This window comes from Drosophila biarmipes, chromosome X, assembly GCF_025231255.1.
Source record: "Drosophila biarmipes strain raj3 chromosome X, RU_DBia_V1.1, whole genome shotgun sequence".
Classification (NCBI taxonomy): Eukaryota; Metazoa; Arthropoda; class Insecta; order Diptera; family Drosophilidae; genus Drosophila; species Drosophila biarmipes.
In genome coordinates, this window is record NC_066611.1 from 1,435,934 (window position 1) to 1,458,811 (window position 22,878).

The 22,878-nt window shown below is 41.5% G+C and overlaps 2 protein-coding genes across 2 annotated transcripts in view; one reads left to right on the plus strand and one right to left on the minus strand.

Annotated features, from left to right (window-relative positions):
- LOC108028903 (chaoptin) overlaps window positions 1–22,878 on the minus strand; it is a 229,236-nt gene that overhangs the window by 74,918 nt on the left and 131,440 nt on the right. The window lies entirely within an intron of this gene.
- On the plus strand, window positions 10,233–12,660 carry LOC108028905 (uncharacterized). The gene has a single exon (XM_017100926.3). It carries the CDS (start codon window positions 10,359–10,361, stop codon window positions 12,462–12,464), a length of 2,106 nt encoding a protein of 701 aa, XP_016956415.1. The 5' UTR covers window positions 10,233–10,358; the 3' UTR covers window positions 12,465–12,660.

A 22,878-nucleotide genomic window follows, 5' to 3' on the forward strand; every position in this document is an offset into this window, starting at 1 on the left:
TCAGAAAAGTTTTTTTTCCCCGAGGAGCGAAATATAATTATTCGTAGTCGTCTGTTTTTGACCTCGCAGCATTTATTTTTAGGCGGCCCAAAAGCTTGGAGTACAACAACAAGGAAGAAGTTGCAGTCGAGTGTCTCGACTATCAGATACCCATTAATCAGCCATGGGAGCTAGAGATATAGTTTTGCATTTTTAAATGTTTGTTTTTTTCAACACAACATTTTTTAGTATTCTTTCTAAGCAAAGAGTGCGTTACCATATTTTTAAATCCTACCTATATATGTATTTTAAAGTATTTAATTTAAAAATCCCAAAAATGGCGATAAAAAAGCACCACCACCACATTTATTAGCAAATACCCCATATTTTGCCGCATAGCCTTAAAACAAAGCCCGTGTTAATTAGATTTGTAGTATATCATTTCGATATTTTTCAATTTTTTCGCTACTGAGCTTAAAAAGGATCTTAAAATAAATGAGACGGAGGAAACTGTGCGTTCATATCTCAGGCAACAACCTAAAACCCAGCAGCCCGAGAAACGTACCACTTTTAAATGCCAGAAATGTATCCTCCACCCGAACAGTGGAGGAATATTTTGTGGTCAGATGAGACCAAGGTGATTATGTTTGGTGGAAAAGGATCCAGATCGCCAAAAAACTATACGTATGAGCCTATTTTTTCCTATAACGGAGTAGGCAACATACGTGGAGTCAAGGAGACCATTGCGCTACCTTTCGCAGAGTATGATATACCGCTCGTGTGGCTCTTTCAACAAGGTAATAACCCCAACATACCAGCAAGAAGGCAAAGAAATGGCTTGGGGACAACTTTGTGAACGTTATGGAGTGGCTTCCGCAGTCTTCAGACCTAAATCCAAAGTTTAAAGTTTGAGTTTTAATAAAGTTTCTTGAGTAATTTAAAACTTAAAAAATGTGTTGCATGATTTGACAGAGCTAAATGTATAGGTAGGGTGAATATCCATTGCTCAAGTAGTCTTCTTTCGCAGAGCCACTTCCTCGTATCTATGACATTGTTTCCCCCGAATACACTATACGCGTTTACTCCTTTAGTTAAGGGCTTAAATATTAATGTTTAAGTAATTGTGTCAACAGGGGCTATCACAGAAATGTTTTTCAAGCAAATTTTCTCCCAAAAGCAAATCCGTTGAGTTACATAAATTGTCCCAAAATAAACATGCGGAAACCATTAAAATAGTGTGTCTTTATCAGGAACCGAAACCGCATTACATACTCTCGTCCCAAAAGTATGCAACACAAAAGCACAACTCCAGAAGGCGTTCCGCAGCTCTCCAACAGATGGGGTGTTTTGTGGCACACGGCAATCTGCAACTTAAATTTTAAGCAACTGCTGGCAACAGAAGCCAGGTGATCGGGGAGCGAAAAAATATGCGTGTTTCCCGGACGCCACTGCATTTTCATTTCTATCTGCGCCCACAGTCAGCACAACTCAGCTGCAATCAGCGACTAATGCAGCTCGTTAGGCAACACACACAGACGCAGGCACCCATGATTTTATTCGCCATGTTAACATGCCGCCTGCATATGTTTACCAAGGCCTGGGGTTTTCGGGGGAATGGAAAAGCTATATTTTCCTAATGACATTTCTTTCGGCAGCAGACGAGCCCCGCACACCTACAGAGAAAGAATTCTGTCGTTCTCATGTTCTCAAAAGTATAGAAATGTTTTCTAATTTCAAAAATGTGTTATTGTGTTGAATAGAGTCAAGTTGGTTTCTAGATATGACAAATCCGTTTACCAACCGCTCTTATTTCGCAAAAAATACTTGTTCGCATTTCTGATTTTCCTAAAACTCTTTTTTACGAATACTATTCGGTCAATTGGCAAAAATAAGTAGAATTTCAAAAAGTTTCTTACAAAAAAAAGTTAATTTATAAAAGGATATATTGTATTCGAAGATTAATATGTAAAATGTAGAAGGAAGCATCTCCTATCCCAAAAAATATTTTCACATTTTGAATTGCCAGAAATTTTTTTAGGTATACTCGTACTTTTCGGAAAATAAGTAAGCACGTGTATTAAGATTTGGCCGAACAAAAACAAGTTTAGTTAAAATTTTTAAACATTTTTTTGTAAAATTGGAGTGAAAATAATATGGCTTCGGAGTTTTTTGACATATTATCCTGGGAATATAAATATTTTATATTTTTAAGAATTTTGAATTAAAATTAATAAAAATTGGATGACTCTAACATATATCTGTCAAAGAAACGGTCAGAGAAATAAAGAAATAATTAGTATTTTAATATAACTGAAGCTAGCAATAATCCGTACAAATTTTACATGGTGTAACATACATTGATTATTTCTTTAATTGATTATTTCCTTAACTTTCATTCTTCTTTAAATATGTGTTTTATTGCCTGTGATCGACATTGTTGATTCATTTTAAAAATTTGTGTTATCTGATTCTGCAAAAAAAGAAAATATGTCATTTGAACGGAAACCGTGCACCTTCTGTAATATCGTAGTAACATTAAAATGCTTTCCATACAACTGAGGATGTAAAACTTGACTTAAAAGCTCTTGCCTGAGTCTCCCTTTGGCCTGCCGATGCACACTGGGCTGCACATTGCTTTTCAGCACCATGCTAAAAAAAATCTTTCAGCTTGTTTAAATAATTATCAATGTTATATTATGTAAAAAGTCACTTTTTAATGAAAACATTTTAGGAATTCTGTCAAAAAGAAAATGGTTTTTGGACAGATAAACAAAGCATTCATAAATTTTGTAAAGCAATAATGGATGCCTAAAGCAATACTTTTACTATAAAAAAACCATGTGAGGGTTAAAGTTATTCACACCACCTTTATAAAAAAGGTGTTCTATTAGGAAAAACATTAGAAATGTATACAAACAATACACAATTGCTCAACTTTTGTTATTCCCGTTATTCCCGTTATTAGAGTAAAAGGGTATACTAGATTCTTCAGAAAGTATTCAGCGGGGTGCCACGCCCACTCTAACGCCCACAATCCGAAAAAATATGTAGCGCCTACAGTTTTTATGATAGAAACAAGATTTTAACTGAAATGTATTTGTCACATCAATACCTACTGACTCACCAAAAAAAAGGTGCCTAGCTTACTCTAACACCCACATATAGCCAAAACTTTAATCTGTCTGCCGCCCACTTAACATCTACTGAAATAGCCGTAAGGTGTCGCTTTTCTGACTATATATCTTCATTATCCTTTTGCTCCCTTAAACTGGGTAACGGGTATCTGATAATCGAGGCACTCGAATATAGCGTTTTCCCTTATTTTTTTTTATCAGTACTGAAACCGAATTACTAAAATTAATTATTAATAATAATTTTAGTACAAAATTACTTGATTTGATTAAAATTTATTTGATTTAAATATTTAGATTTTTGACTACTATTATACATTTCGCACAAAAACTAATACAACTAGATAAAATTTTATTAAAAAGTTTGACATGCTTATTAATTTGTTTAGTTATGTATGTTTTTAACTTTTAAGTGGTTAAATGCGAAGTTTTCGTAAAAAATGTTGTTTCAATGTACGATGATAAAAGGAAAATTCCGTTTATTAAAATATTAAGGAGAAGTGCACACACAATCACACAGACACTTAAAGGATTGGAAACTGTGTGTGCTCGCAACTGAGTGTGCATAAAATATAAATGAAAAGGCGCCTAATGCTTTGCAAAGCAAAGTTTCAATGTGTTTTTATTTTAGTTTTTATTTAGTTTTTTTGTATTTTAGTTTTTAATACCTCAGCTTTTATGCAAAGTAAACAAACCAGTCGCACACAGCGATAATTAACGCGTAAATTTCACGCAATTTGGGTAATTTTATGTTCCCATAAAAACAATGAACATAATACTTACTTTCAGTGAAATGTACCCAATTTATGTGCAACCCAAGGAGAAGTACTGATTCTGAGTAAATTTATACTCATTTAAAGCACTCTGGATCTCAGATATCGATTCCTAGGCCCTGTTAGGCCATTTTACACCCATAATCTCCAACCGGCCAAATCCATTCTTGGCGTCCACATTTTTAAAGATTTTGTAAAAATATAAATGTTTCGTATACCAAGAGCCATCCTCATTGGACCATTAACTTAGAAGTTATGAGCAATCACTGTGGACGGCAGTCCTCGTAGTGACGAAGCGCACAAGGAGAGTGTATTATATATGTATACTCGAAGAACTAGAAGTCTACTGTTATACATAAATCGGAAGCTATTGCAGAAACCAAGAGGATTGCTAGCCAAGACTTAAAAAACCCATTGGTTTGGGAGAAAAAAGAGCGAAATTTTAATCTGTTGGGGCCGTTGGGGATAATGGCCCAGGTTTTTAAACTAGTTTTATTTAGCTTAATATAAAAAAAATTGTAGCTCTACTACTTTTGGAAAACAACGCTGATTTTTCAAAAGCGGCTCTATGAAGTTTCAAACTTCTGATATAAAAGCTAAGCTAATTCCAGACCTATTGACATATTGACACAATGACAGCTTGCTGAAAGTAAAAAATAAGGAAATGTATTTATTTAGTAGATCGTATAATACATTTTCGTCTCAAAAGTTGATATCAGAACTTATTTTTACTGAAGGTGCGATCGTCACTAATTTTTACCTCTCTAAGAGGTGTTTTGTTTGCTTGTAATATTATGGGTAATTTGAATTTTTTAGATGAACTCTAACTGGCTTATTTCCAGTTGTACAACGTATTACTCTTTAAAATAAAGTGGAGTAGTACATTTCTTGTAATCGTATATACCTATTAGGCAGCTATTATAGAAGGAATTTATCTCTTTATGGATGAAAGAATATACATATAAAGTAAAAGCAAATAAGAAAAACAATAAAACTTTAATGTACAAAATTTAATTTGTTACCTGTTTAACTATTGGGCATTGTCATCCACCCCCTTTGGCGTTCGCTCGACTCCCTTCCACCTTTCCAGACGCCCCTTTTAACCCACCCATGGCCACTGAACTGAAGCTTTACAGTCTGCTCAATGAATCTCAATAAGTTTGTCATGGCTCTATGGCTAATGCATGAGCGAGTGAGTGCTACTGTGCGGATGCGAGTATGAGTGCGTATCTGTGTTTGCTTTGCATTCGTGTTCGTGTGTGCTAAATCAGGCGGTAATTGGTTCCTCGTCTGCCATTTCCATTGCCAACTGCTCGTCTCTGCCGTTGTTTATATAATTGAAACTAACACAAATAAAGTGCAAAAGCTTTCTGATTACGGGACTTTGCGCCTGCCACAAAATGAGACAAGTGTAGGCCCAACTTTCCCCAGTGTTTCACATGGCCCCGAACCAGAAGCTCTGCGAGCGGGAGAATACGTTCTGCAACTTTGCAGCCTTTGGGGACAGTGGGTCAGTTTCACTGTTCCCTTGGTCAATCGGTCCATATCCCACATGAACTTTGACTTTTGTTATATATAGTGTTCCTTTGGATAAGACCAAAAGGGAAGCTAGCTTTTAATACCCTTGCATGTCGCTCCCGTGGGATTATTGTAAGAACGAATCTTTCCGATTTTTAGTAAACTTAAAACTACAGTTACTACCGTAAATGTTTGTTGAAAATTAATTAAAAACCCTACATATCAGATCTTGATTTTAGCTTTTTTCGAATTTCTGAAATATTAAAATAATAATATACTTAAGGGTAAAAGTTATTAAGTTTGTAAGCACCAAAGTTATAATTTTTGTTTACTTTTTTAAACATATTTTAAAATGACATTTCACGTATGAGATTTGATGAGTTCGTCACCTTACCTAACACTCCCCAATGCATAAATGTTCTTACATACTAATATTTTAATAATAACTTAATATCGTGTGGCTAAAAATTAATTTAGCGAAAAAGAGTGGCAAATAGATAATCTATACATTTTAAAAGCATTCGATTTTCACTTCAAATACTTCGAATCAGCTTCACAGCCATTGTGAATGTTGTCCCACTGTGCGGCTATAATGCCAATATTTGGAGCGTTTGGGAGGAGTGAGTGTGTGCTTGATTACTGTCGTAAGCTTGAGTGCGTTTGCTTACTTAAGCTGCTGTTAACTTAAGTATAACAATGATAAGGATAACTTCGGGCATTCAGTTACCTGCTCCTGTGGCTCCAGCCCCGGTCCTTTTACCGCCTCCAACACGTGTTTGCGCCGTATTTATTTGCCTCCAATTCCATTGGCTTGCACCACTTGCTCGGCATTCCACCTAAGTAATTGGAACGGCTAAAATTGGCCTTAGAGCCAGATGCCACTCTTCGTAATTTACCAAGGACAGTCTGCACATACGCCGCTGCCTAAGCCTCTTGTCAGCCCATTACCCAAACGCTCACTGATCGTTCGAGCCATATTCTCGCCTTCGCACTGCATTTTAATTAGTGGCAACAAATGTAAGTTGCATTAACCTTGGCTGTACCGTTCGGTTGCCTTGCCATTCCAAGCCCATTATTGGCTTCTGCAGCTTTGTCTGCCATTCGGGAAATTGGTAAATTCGGGGGACCAACAATCGCAATTTACAATTGCCAACTGCAGGTTTTCGTAGGCGGAGGGCGGGCTTGACAGACACTTTTCACCAACTAGGCCACTGCATTGACGAGTCATAAATCATCTCAGCTCTCAAATCAAGATGACACTGCCCATGTACCCCCGCCTATCCAGCTTATATTTCCACTGCAAAACAAGAGAGAACGCCTAAGTCGACTATCGGATACCTGTTACTTAGCTAAGGGCAGTGCGAATATTTTTGGTTTGCAAATATAAAAAGGTGGGTGCTAGACGGATAGTGGACGGTGCACCAAACTATCTTTGGGCAAGATAAACTCTCGTAGGTCTAATTCCGAGTTTTTGGCTTTTACAGACGGGTTTGTCTCGATAGACTAGGCCTGTACGGCTCACGACTAAGAATATATTTACTCTATTGGGGCGGAAAGCTTCCTTCACCTGTTACTTCTTTTCCGAAGCATCTGGTATTCTATTTACTCCAAAAGTGACTGGCATAATTAATTCTGAATACTTGTTGTGGAAACTGCTTTCCTGCTGCCCTTTGATAGCCCATTTTTGACACTTTATGTTGCAAAAAATAGCATGCCAAGTAATGTATATCATTGCACACCTTTTCTGTATTTTATTCCTCACTCAGTATGCATTTTTTAGAACAGTGCAGGATATTTATTTGATTGAGCAACGAGGATAATTTGTTCTTCAAAATGCACATGTGTTATCACAGTATGCCTACTAGCGATGGATATTAAAATGATTGATGTTTTCGAGTTTCAATTACTTTAATTTGGAATTCAAAAGGAGCAATTTCCCTGTGTGCAGACTGACACTTTGCATATTCTTTTGTCCGCGGTCATTTGGATTGTTTGCAGTCATTACATTCGAGGCTCGGTATTTTAATTGAGGATAAAAGCTGTCCGGGCAGTGTCCGGGGAAAAGTGCGAGAGGTGGCTGGAAAATGGGCGGCAGGGGGAAACAAGCGTGTTGAGCCCGCAGAGCTTTGTGTCATTTCGGGGAAAACCAAAGCTCAGGAATCTCATAATGCGTCGTCGCATTCATTCGTTTTCCGTTTTTGGTCGAAAAAGCCGCGCGCCCCTTGTATCTGGCCACTTGTCATAAATAAGCAGTGCAGCTTGCAGAACCCTGCTCGCCACCCAATTTTACTCGCCGCCTTCCACCGCCAATTTCCCATCCGCAATTCTGCTCGCACTTCGAATCCCTGGGCTCTCGCATTGAACGAGCGAATTCAATTTAACGAGAAATTGCAACAATCAACGCTCCTCCTGCGCCTGTGTCGCCTTCCCCCCCAACACGGTTTTTCCTCCCGCCCACTTGGATTTTCCAGGCCCTGCTCGTCCCGCCGACCACACATTCTGCGGAAAGTCGTCGGGTGGGGAATAAAAAAATGGCCAGAAAATCAACACACGCAAAAACACAACTGTTCATACAATGGCAAGGATTTCAAGCAACAGGGGAGGAGCCGCAGCAACAACAAACAAAACTAGCCTGAGAATGCTGGCAGGGGTGTGGCACGGGGGGTGTGTGTGGCAGATAGGGGGGGTGGTAGGGGACGGAGGTGTGGCAGGGCTGGGCTGCAAAGGCATAAAAAGTTGGGGCCGGAAAAGGCAGCGTATGCCAACAATGTAATTTTGACGCTTGATCTCGGCGGGCACACATGCATCGCTACACACCGAGAAAATATCTCAAAGCCCGGCGGGCCAGGGCACATTTTATTTCAAATCATTTATACGACACTTTTTCCCAAGTAATAAAATTAATATATCTTATTATATATAATATCTTTATTGTAAACGTTACTCGTAGCGTATGAGGGTGTACTAGATTCGTCAGAAAAAATGGCGCCTGGTGAGGTTTCGACCCTATAAAGTGTATATTTCTCCATGTCCGTCTGTCTGTTCGTCCGTATGGACGCTGAGATCTCGGAAACTATAAAACTCAGAATTGGCATATCGATTTTTGAGCTTCTTGCGCAGCGCAAGTTTGCCACGCCCACTCTAAGGCTCATGATGCTAAAATCCGTATAGATTAATATTTTTTTTTTTAATTTTTTAAATAAAGTGAGCAATCTTGAAACAGACGCCTTGCTTCTTGTATACATATATTTCACTAGCGCAAACCTCGGCAGAGTAATGGGTATCTGATAGTCGGTGGCAACGCCTATGGCGTTTTCTCTTGTTTCAACAATGCACATTGATAAAGTTCACATAACTTGGAATATTATCTGCCTAGTTGAAGTACCTGTCCGTTTCTCATTTCGTTTTTTTGTTTTACCTCGTATATTGAAGCAAATTCAAATTGACTTCGAGAACGATATTATTTTGATTCGTTTGTTTGGATGCCCCCAGTTAGTTATCGCGGTGTACTTCGTATGAGAAGCAACTGCAAAATGGCAGATGGAAAACTCGTTCGTTCACAGAGCAGTATAAAAAAGTTCGCAGATAATGGACACCGCGGAATTCGGTGCCCGCAATTCACAAAAAAAGTGCGTATTTTAAAAACGAAGAGTATTAACGCGTTAAATACGCATTAAAGGCGTCCACTGCCATCTGAAAGTGGTAAACGATTTGGGATTGAACAAATCAGTATATGTTTGTTGCTCAGCTAACTAGCTGGTCTTAGTCAGAAATATTATTTAGAAGGCATGCAAAACGGACTGGCTAAGCTAAATAGTTGGACCGACACGGTATAAAGAGTTACAACTAGACAGATATATACATCGTGGAAGGGGCTTAAAACCCATAAGAAGGTAGCTATAATATACACCTCCTGCCTCTGGTAGGGTACACCCGAGGAGGCGGAAGTATGCCTGACCACTTATGTGTGGTTTAGTGCACCCGTGTGTTGGTATCCGGGAATCCTGCATGTTTATTTTGAGGTTTTGCAGCTTTTTGGCGCGTTTTCACGCGTTTCCCGTGCGACTTTCGGGTGGTGATGAGGCACCGCTTCCGCACTCTCCCCACCCACAGGGCATCATAATATTTCATAGCTGGTGCAGATTGTTGACATTTTGGCTGCCTTGCACCTCCAGGCTGCGCCCCTTTTAATTTTTGTAATCCAGAGTTACTGTAGTTGTTTCGATTATGCGGCAATGGGCGGCTTAGAGGAGCGGGTCCTTCACAAAGCAGCCGCTGCAGCGTGTGCAAACAAACGCAGCCAGAAGCGCCAGGAATATGTTGACACGGGGTGGGAGTTTGGCGCGCCGACAGGAGCAGTGGGTCCAGGAGCCGGCGTCCACAGTCGCGAGCAAACAGATAAAACATGCATCTGTCGCAGTGTCCTTCACCATCGTCTCCATCATCGCGGAGCGTCCTCATCACCAGGATGTTGCAACGGACGTGTCCGTTGTTTCGATGTGAGTTTTGGCTTAGTCGGAGGGCAGGCGGTGGCGCGGGGTTTCGCGGGCATCCTGCTGAAGAACTACTTTGCGGGTAGCCATCCACGGCCATTGAATTGCGTTTTAAAAGCGAGAACGGAAGCGCACCTCGGCAGGCCGAAGTTTCTATACCAAGTGGTGGAGGGGCCCTCTACCTGATGTCTTTGTTTCCTGCCATTTATTTTATGTCGGGCTTATAAGTTAAAGTAAATATTTAAGCACATCGATTTCCCACATGTGTTAATCTAATATAACTAACTAAATGCTATGTACCAGCGGAAAGGTGGACAGAGGCAGTAGCCCATGAGAGATCCGTCGAAACCGATCTCCTTCGTTTTCGTTCCTGTTCACACACCCACACTTCAGTCAGACTTCGGACTCTAGACTCGCGGTCTGGGATTGCGGCCAGAACTCGAAGGGAAGCGGAACCTGCCCACATGAGCGCCGCCGTCTGCGTGGTGGTCACGGTCCCCACCGAAGCGGAGGAGCTGAGGACTAACCCCAAGCCACTGGTCGGCACCCAACCCTGCTCCAGTTGCGGAGGCTACTTGAGGAGCAAGGGCTGGGCAGCGACCGGCTCTGGGGTGTGCGAGCGCTGTTGGCGATTGGGCCAGATAGCCGGGAGCAACTGCTGCGAGGCCGCGCCGCCTGCGAGCGACGCAACGTCTGCTCCACGGTACCACAGCCGGGCCCTGCAGCTGCGCGACCTGAAGGAGGACGCCTCCATGGAGCAGCTACTGAGGGCCATAGCCGAGGAGCTGCGACTGGAGGATGTGTTCTGGTCGCACGACGTCATGGGAAAGCAGCTGCAGGCCCGGTTCGACCTCCTGCAGGACGAGCGCTACGAAAGGCTGCTGTGCACTCTGCAGGACTGGGGCGTGGGGGAGCGACCTGGCACGCATGTGTCCGCCCTCACATGCTTGGAGACCCGGGCCAAGCCCAGGCCCCACAACCCAGGCCAAGGACAAGGCGGCTTGGAGGACCAGGGTCAGGAGCAGGGCCAGGGATGGCAGAGCTTTATGGACTCGGTGAGATGCAGACTGAACGTTAACCAGGTGGTGCGACAGGTGCGTCGCGACGCCACGTTGACCTTTGACTTCGTTGTGCTGCTGATGGCGGCCGCCCTGCTCTCCTGCGTCGGTCTCGTTGAGAATAGCTTCCTGTTCCTCTCCAGCTCCATGCTGATTTCCCCGCTGATGGGTCCCATCATTGCGGCCATATTCGGCTCGGTGATTGGGGACCGGGAGCTGCAGTGGCTGGGCCTGAAGAACGAGCTCCTGGGCATAGCCGTGTCGGTGGGCATAGGATTCTTCTTCGGGGCCATTGTCTGCGGCTTCGGCCACTTCTTCGCCATTTCATCGGGGCTCACCGAGGAGATCGTCTCCCGTTGTGACACCCACTCCCTGGCCATCGGAGTCTGCACTGCCTTGGCTTCGGGGGCAGCCGGCGCCATTGCGGTCTTGGGAGGCAACACGGGGTCCCTGGTGGGCGTGGCCATCTCGGCTTCCCTGCTGCCGCCCGCCGTGAACGCCGGATTGCTCTGGGCCCTGGCCATTGGATCACACCTACTGCCAGCCGACCACGAGCTGCTGGCCAGTCTGCTTAAGCACAGATCGTACTCCTCACTGCTCTCCGTGGAACTGCTGATTTGTGCGGTTGTCAGCATGGCCTTGACGCTCCTAAACATAGTTTGCGTCTGGCTAATGGGCGTGGTGGTTCTGAGGATCAAGGAGGTGGCTCCGGCGGTCCAGCGGCACCAGCAGTTTTGGCGCCATGACGTACGCACTGCCCGCGAGGTGGCACTAATGGATCCTGCCCTGCAGAGCGCCATAGACCGACTGGACGAGTCGCAACTGGACGTCGAGGCCCCGCACTACCAGCGAACTTGGTCGCCGGGAATGGGTTGCCACGCCGGCTCGCCCTCTGCCACCGGGGGCTCCGACATGGCCCTTGCAAGCCCCAAGGATCTGCCGAATAGCTATCACACGGTGCACGGATTCCAGGAGTTCTGCATCACGCTGCACCGCCTGAGGTCGGAGCCCAAGAGAGCCCAGCCGCTCAGTGTAATGGAGCTGTTTGCCCGGCCGGAGCCGAGTTCCGCCCAGACCACCACCAACACGACCACCAACAGCGGGGGCAGCTGTTTCAGCAGCTGTCGAAGCCTGCCGGATATCAACAGCCATTCCCGACTCCGTCCCCTCAGACCCTCCAGAGGGATCAGTATCCAAAGTCTGGGCCTAAGTCCCAACAGGGACGACTGTGCCGGGCACTTCGATCCCACTGGCAGGGACGGCGGGAAGCGAAATGTCCACTGGGAGGAGGAGCAGCGCGAACGGGCTTTGGGCAGCGAGATGGAGAGGGAGCTCGTACTGGGAAAGCAGATCCTGTGCAGCAGGGAAAGCAGTCCGCTCAGAAGAACAGGCCAGGCACTGATACCCCTGCCCAGCCTCGCTGTCTCGGCAGATCGACCCCTTGAGCTGCTGCCCTACGGCAGGCCGCGGGTCGCGACCCACGAGGAGGAGCAGAACGAGTTCCACGCTTAGCGTGAGAGCTGCCCAAGCGACCCCTAAGTCCCTCCACCATCGGCGGCTAGCCCCTTAACAGAAGCAACATCCAGGACTTCAGGATCCCCTGCCACTTTCAGCCGCGAGCATTGGCGGTCGTAAAACATGAAAACGTATTTAAACTGGTCAAATTTAAGATAAAAAATACTATAGCTATTGATAAAAAGAAGCAGTTGACAGAGAAAAGACAAAAAAGTCTAAAAAGGTCAAACTTTATAGCTCGAAATTTCTGCATTAGCAGGTTTCGATTGGCACATGTTCTGGCATTTCCATTCGTTTTTTTCAGAAAAACCAACACAAAAAAGAACAGAGCTGTGCGATAAGGGGCAGAGCCCGGAACCACAGTACCTACCATATGTTTAAGGTTTAGGGACACTTTAGGATAGCATTTAAGCTTATTCATCAAATGTATCTGATATATATCAGATAACCGTTACTCAGCTAGCCCACGGCAAAATGCCGTCGAATAGCCATGATAGAAGCAAAGAAACATCAATGCTGTGGTTATGTTGACTTAGGAACAAGTTAAAATTGTACTTAACCTTTAATCTTTGAAAATGTTGAGTGGGCACTGTGCGTTAGAGTGGGCGTGGCACCTTAAAGAAATGCTTACTTCCAACCTTCTAGCTCTTATGCTTACGTGATCATCGCGTATTCCACGGACGGAGGAATAGGCGGTCATTGCTAGTTCGACTCGACATGTGATCCTGATCAAGGACAATGATCCTTTTTGAGTTCGGAAACGCTTTTTCCAACCTGTTCCACAAAAGTAATATGAAAATTATTCCAATTTTTACGTCCATTTACACTTCAGCCTATGCGTGTGCGTACTGAGAAGTTCTGAAAAAAAGGATCATGTCTTAAGAGCAGCCGAGGGCCAAGAAAGTCCCGAGTCAATTGTCTACACAGAGAGAAAAAACCAAGAGCAATGTACTTTGCTTGAGAACACTCGTTCTTAAAAACCGTGCAAGTACGAATGTTCTTAAGCTGAATAGAAGAAAATTGTAGAAACAAAAAAGTAAAATAAGTTGATTTCGTTTCATTTCTAGTTGATTTTGGCCGTCTTAATTTATTTTTGTTTATTTAAAATTTTTTTTTTATAAAAGTACATTTCAAGAATGAAAGAATCCCACAGGTACCGACGTCTAGTTTTTATACTGATTTTGTTTAATTTTACAATAACAAATATATCGAATTTCAAGGCTTAAATCTCGTTTTTGACTTCAAAGTGTTACCAAAATTAAAAAAATGTAAGAAAAATATCGACAATAAACTAAACTAATTATAAACAATTTTGGTTCTTTTCTTAAATTTCAGTAACGAGTTATCCTATTCACCGCAAACCTCGTTTCTTTGGGGCGTCTGCTGGAATTGGCTGCATACGGCTTAATTTTTTTATTTAATAAAAATTGCAGAAAACATAGTTAGGCGGTCGAGGCCCTCTTTAGGTTTGTACACGTTCCAGCCCTATTGTGGCTAAATAATCGCCCTGCTTCGTGCTTCTACATCAAACAAAACCAATGTGTCTACATAAAAAAATTAAATGCTGTACTCTGATGTACTAATGAAATAATTGATTTAATATAAACCGTATCGCTTGAAAAAATGCATGAAAATATCCCTTTTTTGGCCTAATTAACGATATATACCATAATTAAGGACTCGGCAATCCTTTAAAGTTTTCATTTGAATTGACTGCACTTTATCCCTTTTTGAAACATGTATGATCAGCTTATGGCTTGACATTTTCTAATTGAATTCCTAAATGTCTAAGGTCGAGGTTTCTTGGAAATCCATATTATTCATTGTCTTCTTCATGCTCTGTTTTCGAGTTCGAGCGTTCTCAGATTGATTGTTGAGTCGTTTATTACCCTTTGTTTGCCACTGCAAGTGCTATTATCCTGGCCGTGTATCCCTTCACTCGCACGACCATTAAAAGGCGACAACAATTACGTGTTGCGCTTTTATTGCGACCAGCTGGTTTGTTTTCTTACCCTCTCCTTCGGTATGCATCCTGGAACAAAAAGGGCCGGGACGAGTTCGAAAATGGATACGCCACATGTGATTGCCCTGATGTGCCCCTGCTGTTGTATTATCTCTAATGTTTATTTGCCATTTCAGCGCCTGCTGTTTGCCGTGCCACCTATCCTTGGTCCTTTTTCGCCAGGCTCTTTGCTGCGCGTGCATCCTGCTCTTCAGTTTGCCGTTTGTCCTGTTTGGCCAGGACAGGTGCGACATTTGGCATGTCCACGCAATTAGCGCCCTTGTCCGGCCCGCTTTCGGCAGTCCATATTCCGTGCCCCTCACCCATTTCTCTTGCCTTCCACTCGTCCTTACGGCCCTCGATTAACTCGTTTTTACCGACCTGGCCACTAACGAGCCATATTTGTCTGGTCATCGAGGAGCGGACGAGGCCAAGCCAAAGCCAAAGTACACCTTCAAAATATACGTACTGGCTTGGGATTTTACATTATGCATTTTAAAAATTTTAGTTTGTAGCATCAGTTTTTTCTTCTAAGGACGAATTTATAGCATTTTTCGTACAGCTACAAATAAATGTATCGCCATTAACATGTATTCTATCTTAGCAAATTAAATTTGTTCCTTAAACCTAGGTAATTTTTTTAAAACAAGAAAGTTTTTTAAAAAAAGATAAGCGTTCTTTAAATGCTGAATGTGGTTTTCAAGACCTACTACTTAATGTTTGTATTCTCAATTTAGGGATGTGCCGAGTTTAGGTAAAAATTTTATGAAAAAAATTAATTTCAACCATTTCCAGCTTTTAGCTAAGCTGCAAAAATAGGGTTAGCCTACAAGAGAACAACTTTTTGTTTCAATCTTAGATTCGCCTATTTTAGAATAAAGGAAACATTTCTGATTGTCTTTCTCACTTGCTTAAATCTCTGACAGTTTAACTGTTTTCTTCTTTTACCGCAGTTTCTTCTGAATTAATTCACTTTTTAAAGAATTTACTACCGAAAAAAACAATACTTTTCGATCAGTGTATTATTGTAGTGTAAATAAGTACAAACGTGTAACACTAAATCTAAAATCTATTTAATATCTTAAATAAATAATATCTTCAACTTATAAAAGTCAAGGATGAACACTATAGTTGAGTGCCTCGACTATCAGATACCCGTTACTCAGCTTAAATGAAAATGGAGCAGCAAAGCGATATTGTGTAGCGCCACCTACCCGCTATTTCTATTTGGACGTTTGTAGGGTGTTAGAGAGGGTGTTGCAAATTTTTTTAGGTCAATCTAAAGGTATTGACAAGACTAATACATTTTGTTAAATTTTTTCAAGCATAAAAGCTGTAAGCGCTACAGTTTTGCCCGAATTATGCGCGTTAGAGTGGACGTCACGGAAGACAATGAATCTGCACGTCAAGTCCCACTCCTCTAACTCTTATAGTTTCCACCTATGCATTCAAAGGAACGGATGGTCAGACAGACTTGAATAGATCGACTTGGCTAGTGACCCTGATCAAGAATACATATGTATACCGATTGTAGATGATAAACTGCATCATTCGTCATAAAAATTTAAAATATATTGAGCGATAACAAGTGCAATCCTTTTTCAGTTCCGTAGAAAAAACATTGAATTATAATTTAAACGCGCACAACTATGCAACATTTATTTTATTAGAAAATTGTCTTATACTACTTTCAGTTCCGCAGTCCTGTCGCCGGACATGTCCGAGCGCAAAAAGCTTTTTTTTTTTCTGCATAAAACTGTATGCTGCTGTCGACGTCAGCAGAGAATTCGGAGCAGCGTAGAAGACTTCCGACGAAAGCAGTTCGGCAAAAAAGAGAGGCAGATCTTCGAATATTACCCTCTCTCTCTGTGTCTTATAATCTGCCTGCCCGCGGCTCTCAGAGAGCAACCTTGGGCCGTTCCTTTTTTTGCGTCTCTCCGTTATGTTCAGCGGCTGTTTAAATTGTGCGCTGCGACTCATTTTAATTTATTGATAAAAGTGATAATTTTTGAAAAATATCAAGTCAGGTAAGGGTTTCTTTAGGTTGAAGATTTTGTGCGTCGATCCACGTTTAAAGAACGGGGTTTGAAATTTTCGGCCAGGGACTTGGAGGAGCCGGACAAATGATTAAGAAAAGCTATGAAAAACATTTAAAATAAAATTATCTAAAAAAAAAACAGATTTAAATTATATAATTTAAATAAAATATAGTGAAAAGTAAATGAATATGTATGTATTTTAAAATCAATATTTGGAAATGTGAAAACTCCATGGAAAAATCGGCAATTTCCGAAGGGATTTCCCTGGGACGTCTCCCTTGCAGGTGAAAGTCCGATGGGATTTCCCTGGGACGTAGCTTTCTTTTGCAAATTTTTAAGAGCGTTTTAATTTAAAAGCGTCCATCTGTACATTTTTACTTAGCTTTTATCAGTTTAATTTTTAAAAGCTATGTAACGGGTATTCAATATAGTATAGCGTTCTCTCTTGTTATTTAGCATTTTCTTCGCAAAATGTAATATCAGAACCTTAATCTTGTAATTAGTATAACTAAAATACATTTTTGTCAGCATTGTATACATTTGCAAAGCAATTTTTAATTAAGATTTAATGTTTCAAATTAGAGACTGTTGAAAACTTTTAGCTTTTTTCGTTTTCTATGTTAAGGAATAAACAACTTAATCGGGCAAGGGATTTATTATCCCGTCGATTATTCTGTAGGTCTGCTTCTTGTCGTTGAGTAATCCAGCCCAATAACTTTTTTGTCGGATGCATTGTCGAGACTCGGCGTCCTGTGTGCAATTCATTATTAAGCATAATTCTTAAAATTTGTATTATCACTCTCGGCAAGTTTTAACGGTCGCTTTCGTCGCCAGCCACACAACACTGCCCAAAGACCACCAGAAAAGAAAAAGTTTACTAGGCTAGAAAAAGTAACCAAAAACCCGCTGAGGAGCGGTGGGTACTTGGGGTTAAGGTCGGGAGTCTCTGGCAGCTGGGCAAGGCAATTCGTTTAATATTAAATAGGGCCAGGAGCAGGGCCAACTTTGATCCTGTTGTGTGCGGCACTCTGATGTGCTCCACCGGAATCAAACGGCGAGGCTGTTTAGCTCTCTAAGGGACGATTCCTCGTCCGCATGTTAAACACAACGTAGGTTTCAGGCCAAAAACATATGGAAATGCGGAGTTTAAAACGCCCTTTTAGTTTAACTTACGGTCGAGGAAACGGCTTAAGACACATTCAAATTTTTAAATATTTTATAGTTTTAAGAATATGCTTCTCTTTGCAAATTATTTCCCCCTTTGAATTATGGGTTGGCTAATACTTAAATAGCCACAAGCTCCATTAGCGATTTCCCAAAGAAAATTGTTTGGCATTTATTTTTCTTGAGTGTACTTAATCCGCTTGCCTTGTGGCAGTCTTAGTGCCTTAAATAGTTGCACCTTAGGCCACTCTAAGCCAAAATAAATCGAGAGTAGTGGGCAAGTGGGAAGGCTGGAGTACAGTCAAGAAGAGTGGATGTGGGTGGAGTGGAGTGGACTGGATTGTTGTGCTGTTCTCTGGCTTATTTCTATTTTTCTTATATTTTAGACACAGCTGGCGGACTACGGAGCACATGCTTAGTGCCTATTGTTTATGGGTCCTCGAAACTGCAGCATCTGCAGTGGCCGCCACAAGAAGCCATCGCCACAGCATGGTCAATTGAATCCCGGGCTCTTTGTCCTGCGTCCTTTGTCCGGCTCCTCTACTCGGCTGAAAACACGTCCCTCACCAAAGCACGGCCACCAAACAGCCGGACTGCGTCGGATTCGGTCCGGCGGCAAGGTGTTGTGCAGCTTCCTTCTGGTCGAGTTAATATGACAATCCTTTCTTAATTTTAGACGGAGTATTCTGTTTGGTTGTTACTTAATTTTTGAATAAGCCGGTAAACAATTGTAGCACGGTCTTAAAGTTGTTAGTGATTAACTTGTTACTGTAACTGGTAACTCAGCTGTAACTATCTACTGCAAATGTACTGATATAGTTTTAGTAACTTATAAGTGTTTTTGGCCAAAAATTATAACTAACTAATAAATTTAAATTAATAACTTAAGATTTCAAAGTAAAAATTAAGCAATCGCTGTGTTTGATCACATCGCAAATGTTGTAGAAGAATTTTGGGAAACGGACAACTGTATCATATGTCTAAGAATGATCAGAACAACTTAAAATTGTTAGAGATCATTGCTAAAAAAATTTGAAAAAACCGTTTTAATATAATTTTAAAACAATATAAAAATATATTATAAATAAAAAGTATGTTACTTATAGTTGTCAAGAAAGAACAATTCGTAAAATTTATTTCACAAATAGATTTTCGATTTTAAAACTAAACAAGAACGGAAGTTAAATTCGTCAAGCCGTTGCTTGTATACCCTTGCAGTATAAGAAATATTCAACGTCAGTAACGCCCTGTAAAATTTTTAAGGATTGTTGCTAGCTTCAATAATATTGAAAAAAATTATTTCATTATTTATCTGACCGTTTCTTTGACAGCTATATGTTTGGAAATAACATTTTTTGCTTAGTTCTGAATTTCAAATTTAATTTTACCAAAATCTGATAAAAATTGGTGGGAAATAATATGAAAAAATTATATCTTCGGTGTTTCTTTAACATATAATCTCCTACGCTTGGAAATAACATTTTTGATTAGCTCTTAATTTCGAATTTAATTTTTTCAAAATCGGACGACTGTATGATATAGCTGTCATAGGAAAGATTGGAAATGGCTGGGACATATCATATATTGGGAATAAAATTTTTTATGTTTTTATTAATTCCAAATTGAATTTAAAAAAAATCGGCTGACTTAAACATACAGCTATCACTGAAGCTGGCAACAATCCTTTATAATTTCACATGGTGCTAACTTTGATTATTTCTTAAAACTGCAAGGGTATACAAACTTCGGCTTGCCGAATCCAGTTTCTTTTCTTATTCTTTCTCATTTAAGAAATACAAGAATACTGATTACTAACAGTCCCTGATTTCAACGATCCCTTCCACTCACTAGTCCACTCTGCAGTCCTAAATTGTTTCTTGCCACAAACAGCGTTTTTGGATTTAAAAAATTGTTCTTATTGTAACACTTATCAAACGCCACTTTTAAAATTCTTCTAATGGATACAGTGCCGCCGAAAATAACTATTTACTATTGCGAAGTGCTCAGAGTTCTTCCTTACGCCAATTTGCCTTTAAAATATCCTAAGCTTCTTGACTCAGCTTCTCGTCGAATCCCTTTTTTGTGAACTTGGAACTCTGGGACGAACTTTGCCTTGGAAACAAATTACACGGAATTGTCTTTGGGATGCGTTTTAATCTGTCCATTGTTCTTCGTCCCTGGGACCCTGCGTTTTCCCTTTCCTGTAGCTCAGCATTGTAAATTATGTGATTTAGTATTTTGCAAAGACTCAAAAACGAGGCGCTTTGGCCACAAGCTTATGCCCGTTTTTGCAGCGGCCTTTCCCGTCTTGGGCATTAAAAGCCCAACAAATGAAGTGTGTGGCAGGAGCTCTAAAAGTATATATATACATATATTCGCCAAAACTCCGTACAAACAAGGATAGGTTCTTGTTTCTATTGACCATGCAATGCAGGACGCTTTGTTACAAATCTATCTGCAGTGACCAGAACATTTTTTTGTGTGTAGGGCTGCCTATTTGTAGTCGGGGAAGAGTTTCTTGAAGAATGTCGCAGGAGCAGCACAACGCTCTCTCCTCTGCGCGTAGTCCCCTGGTGACCCCAGGACTTGTTAAGTGCCGGACTCGCACTTGATTGGGCAGGGCCTTAATCCACTTTTAGATGGATTAAATTAACTTGCACTAAACACAAATAATGAGTACAGCTCGGGCCCACCTGGAGGAAATCAGCATTCTGCGCTCTGCTACTTCAAATTTTTGCGTTCGGGTGAAAAGGGGCAGAAAGTTGGTAGGAGTAGTTCAGCCAGCTGCCCTATGCCAGCCCTTTGCCTTGTCCAGGATGGTCTTTTAATGGGCAGGGCCGTGGACCGGAGGCGACTCGCACTGACTTACGAGTACTAGCAACTTAATTATCCGAGACAATTATAAGCAGGCAACGAATCTAAGCAGGAATGTCCTGTGTGCACGGCGATTGTGGGGGGGCTGTCAGCACATTTGTCTACGTGGCATATGAATAATTGCAAATGCCAACAATGGGCGGCATTTGTCGTTGTGGTTGTCGGCTGTCGGCTGTCGTTGCTTGGTCCTTGTGCCTACGAGGGTCCTGGGGCTCCTGGCTTGCACATTCCTCATTTGAAACACAGCTCACATGTATACCTGCTCGGCGATCATTTAGATAAATAATTCCGAATGTTAATTGAGTGCAAGGGTTTCCCAGGCGGACAGAAGTTTCGGCCTGGCCAGTGTGAAAATTAATTAACTAAATTATTAAGTGGTTGGCAAAGGCAATAGTCTGTCCGGCCAAAACGAATATTGTAAATTATGCTTTTATTATTGCCGCAAGTTGTTCAGCACGGTAATAACGATGTCCTGGCCATGTGCCGGCATTTGGCACTAATTGCGGCCTAGTGGCCAAAAATTACCTGACCCGGGGTCCCCGTTCCTGGCCAAGACATTAAGCTGTATTTATGACAGGCAGCGCCCCACAAATTGCAGCGCCAAATGCTTATTTAATGAGTTAATTATTTTTTGTATTTATTGCAACGCCAAAATATGCGAATGAGCAAACGTGGAAGCACGCGCTATTAAACGTTAAGTAAGGAGCAGTCGGGCGAAACACATTAGAACCTTTGGGGTTTTCCTTTTTGACGGCAGGCTTAATTAGAGAGGGGCTTAATGGCGAAAAGGCTGCGGGAAATGGAGGAAAATACGTGGAGCAAACTGCAAATCATGCATGTAAGAACTGTGCATTTTCCCTAATATGTTTGCACTTGTAGAGTAAAAGGAAATGTTGTATTAGTATACACATTCCGGAGCTGACCCTGCGAACGCTGTAATCGCTCGGAAACTGTAACAGCTAGTGAGTTCAGATTAAGATTCCTTAGCTCTAGTTCCTCTGGAAATTATGAGAGGTATCTTTTTGCCCAGTAAAACTTTTGTATGTGTCTCTCTTTCTTCGGTATAGCTAGTCGTGGCACGCGAATTATCTAGTGATTATATACAATGGGCATCAGTGAGGTCGAGCAAGAACAAGCCAAGCCGGACCCTTTTTATGATTAATTATGATAGTTAAACTTTACATTTAACTCTAAAGCGCTCAGACCGCCTAAAAACCACAAAAAACAAAAAAGGGTATCCGATAGTCGAGGCACTCGATTTCACTCAGTTTGCAATGCAGTGAAGGAGCTCCCATAATAATTACTAAAAATTTATTTAAAAATTGTAAATAAAATTATAATTTTGACGTATTTTTGTGTGTTGACTTTATTGCTTGTATTATTATTATGTATTATCAAATTGTTAAATAAAAGAAAAATAAAATAGTGAACAGATAGTTCGAACAGAGTACACAGACAAACCAACCATTATTATTCAATGAAAAATACATTTCTTTAGTTTATGGGTCCAAATCTATTAGGCACCTCGGTAAGCATTGTTGGGGCATTTTCAAAAAATGGCTTTGCAAACAGTGGTAAGCAATGACAATCTGGACCTGACCCGCGGAGTTCAACTGAGGGAAGGCCAAGAACCAGGCGACCGTTAACCCGAATTAACTTGTTAAACTCATTCGTGGCCGGCCGCAGAAATGAAAGGCCAACATGAAATGTTTTCGCCTGCACAGACAATGGAAACTTTTCCAATTTTCCGAGCACATTGGCCCGATTGCTGCTGCGCGTCAATCAATCAATCAGGCAATCGCTCAAGCGCACATTAATTTATTCATTTTAGCGGAATCGCTACGAGAAATATTTTTCCCGTTTAATTGCTCTCTTACCAATTTCGTGCAGAGCGGGCGCAAAACGCTTTTTATTACTTAACCGGAAATTGGCAATTAAAGCGATTTAACGGCCCACATGAATGCGGGCTCTGACAATGCCCCAAAAGCCGAGGCAAACATAAGTATTTCGGGGAGGACAGTCAGTGTCCCCCTTAATGGGTATTTTCCACGCTCCTTCTCGGTTTCTCATCAACTAACGTCATCGTTCAGGGCCTTAATCAAGTTTTAAATGGCCACAGCCCCCACAGCCCCCACAACCGCCTCCTCCCCGCTTTTCCCGGTTTTCCCAGCCCCTCAAGGTGCTGCCAACTCGTTCATTGTTATTTATTGTGTGTTGTTGTTATTGCCGAAAATTTATTTCAATTTTCGCCAAGCTGCAAAGTTTTGTATTGTCATTTTGAACGTTTGCCTTTTTCCAATTAGAGGTCGGAGTGAAGGGGCCCGGGGGATGG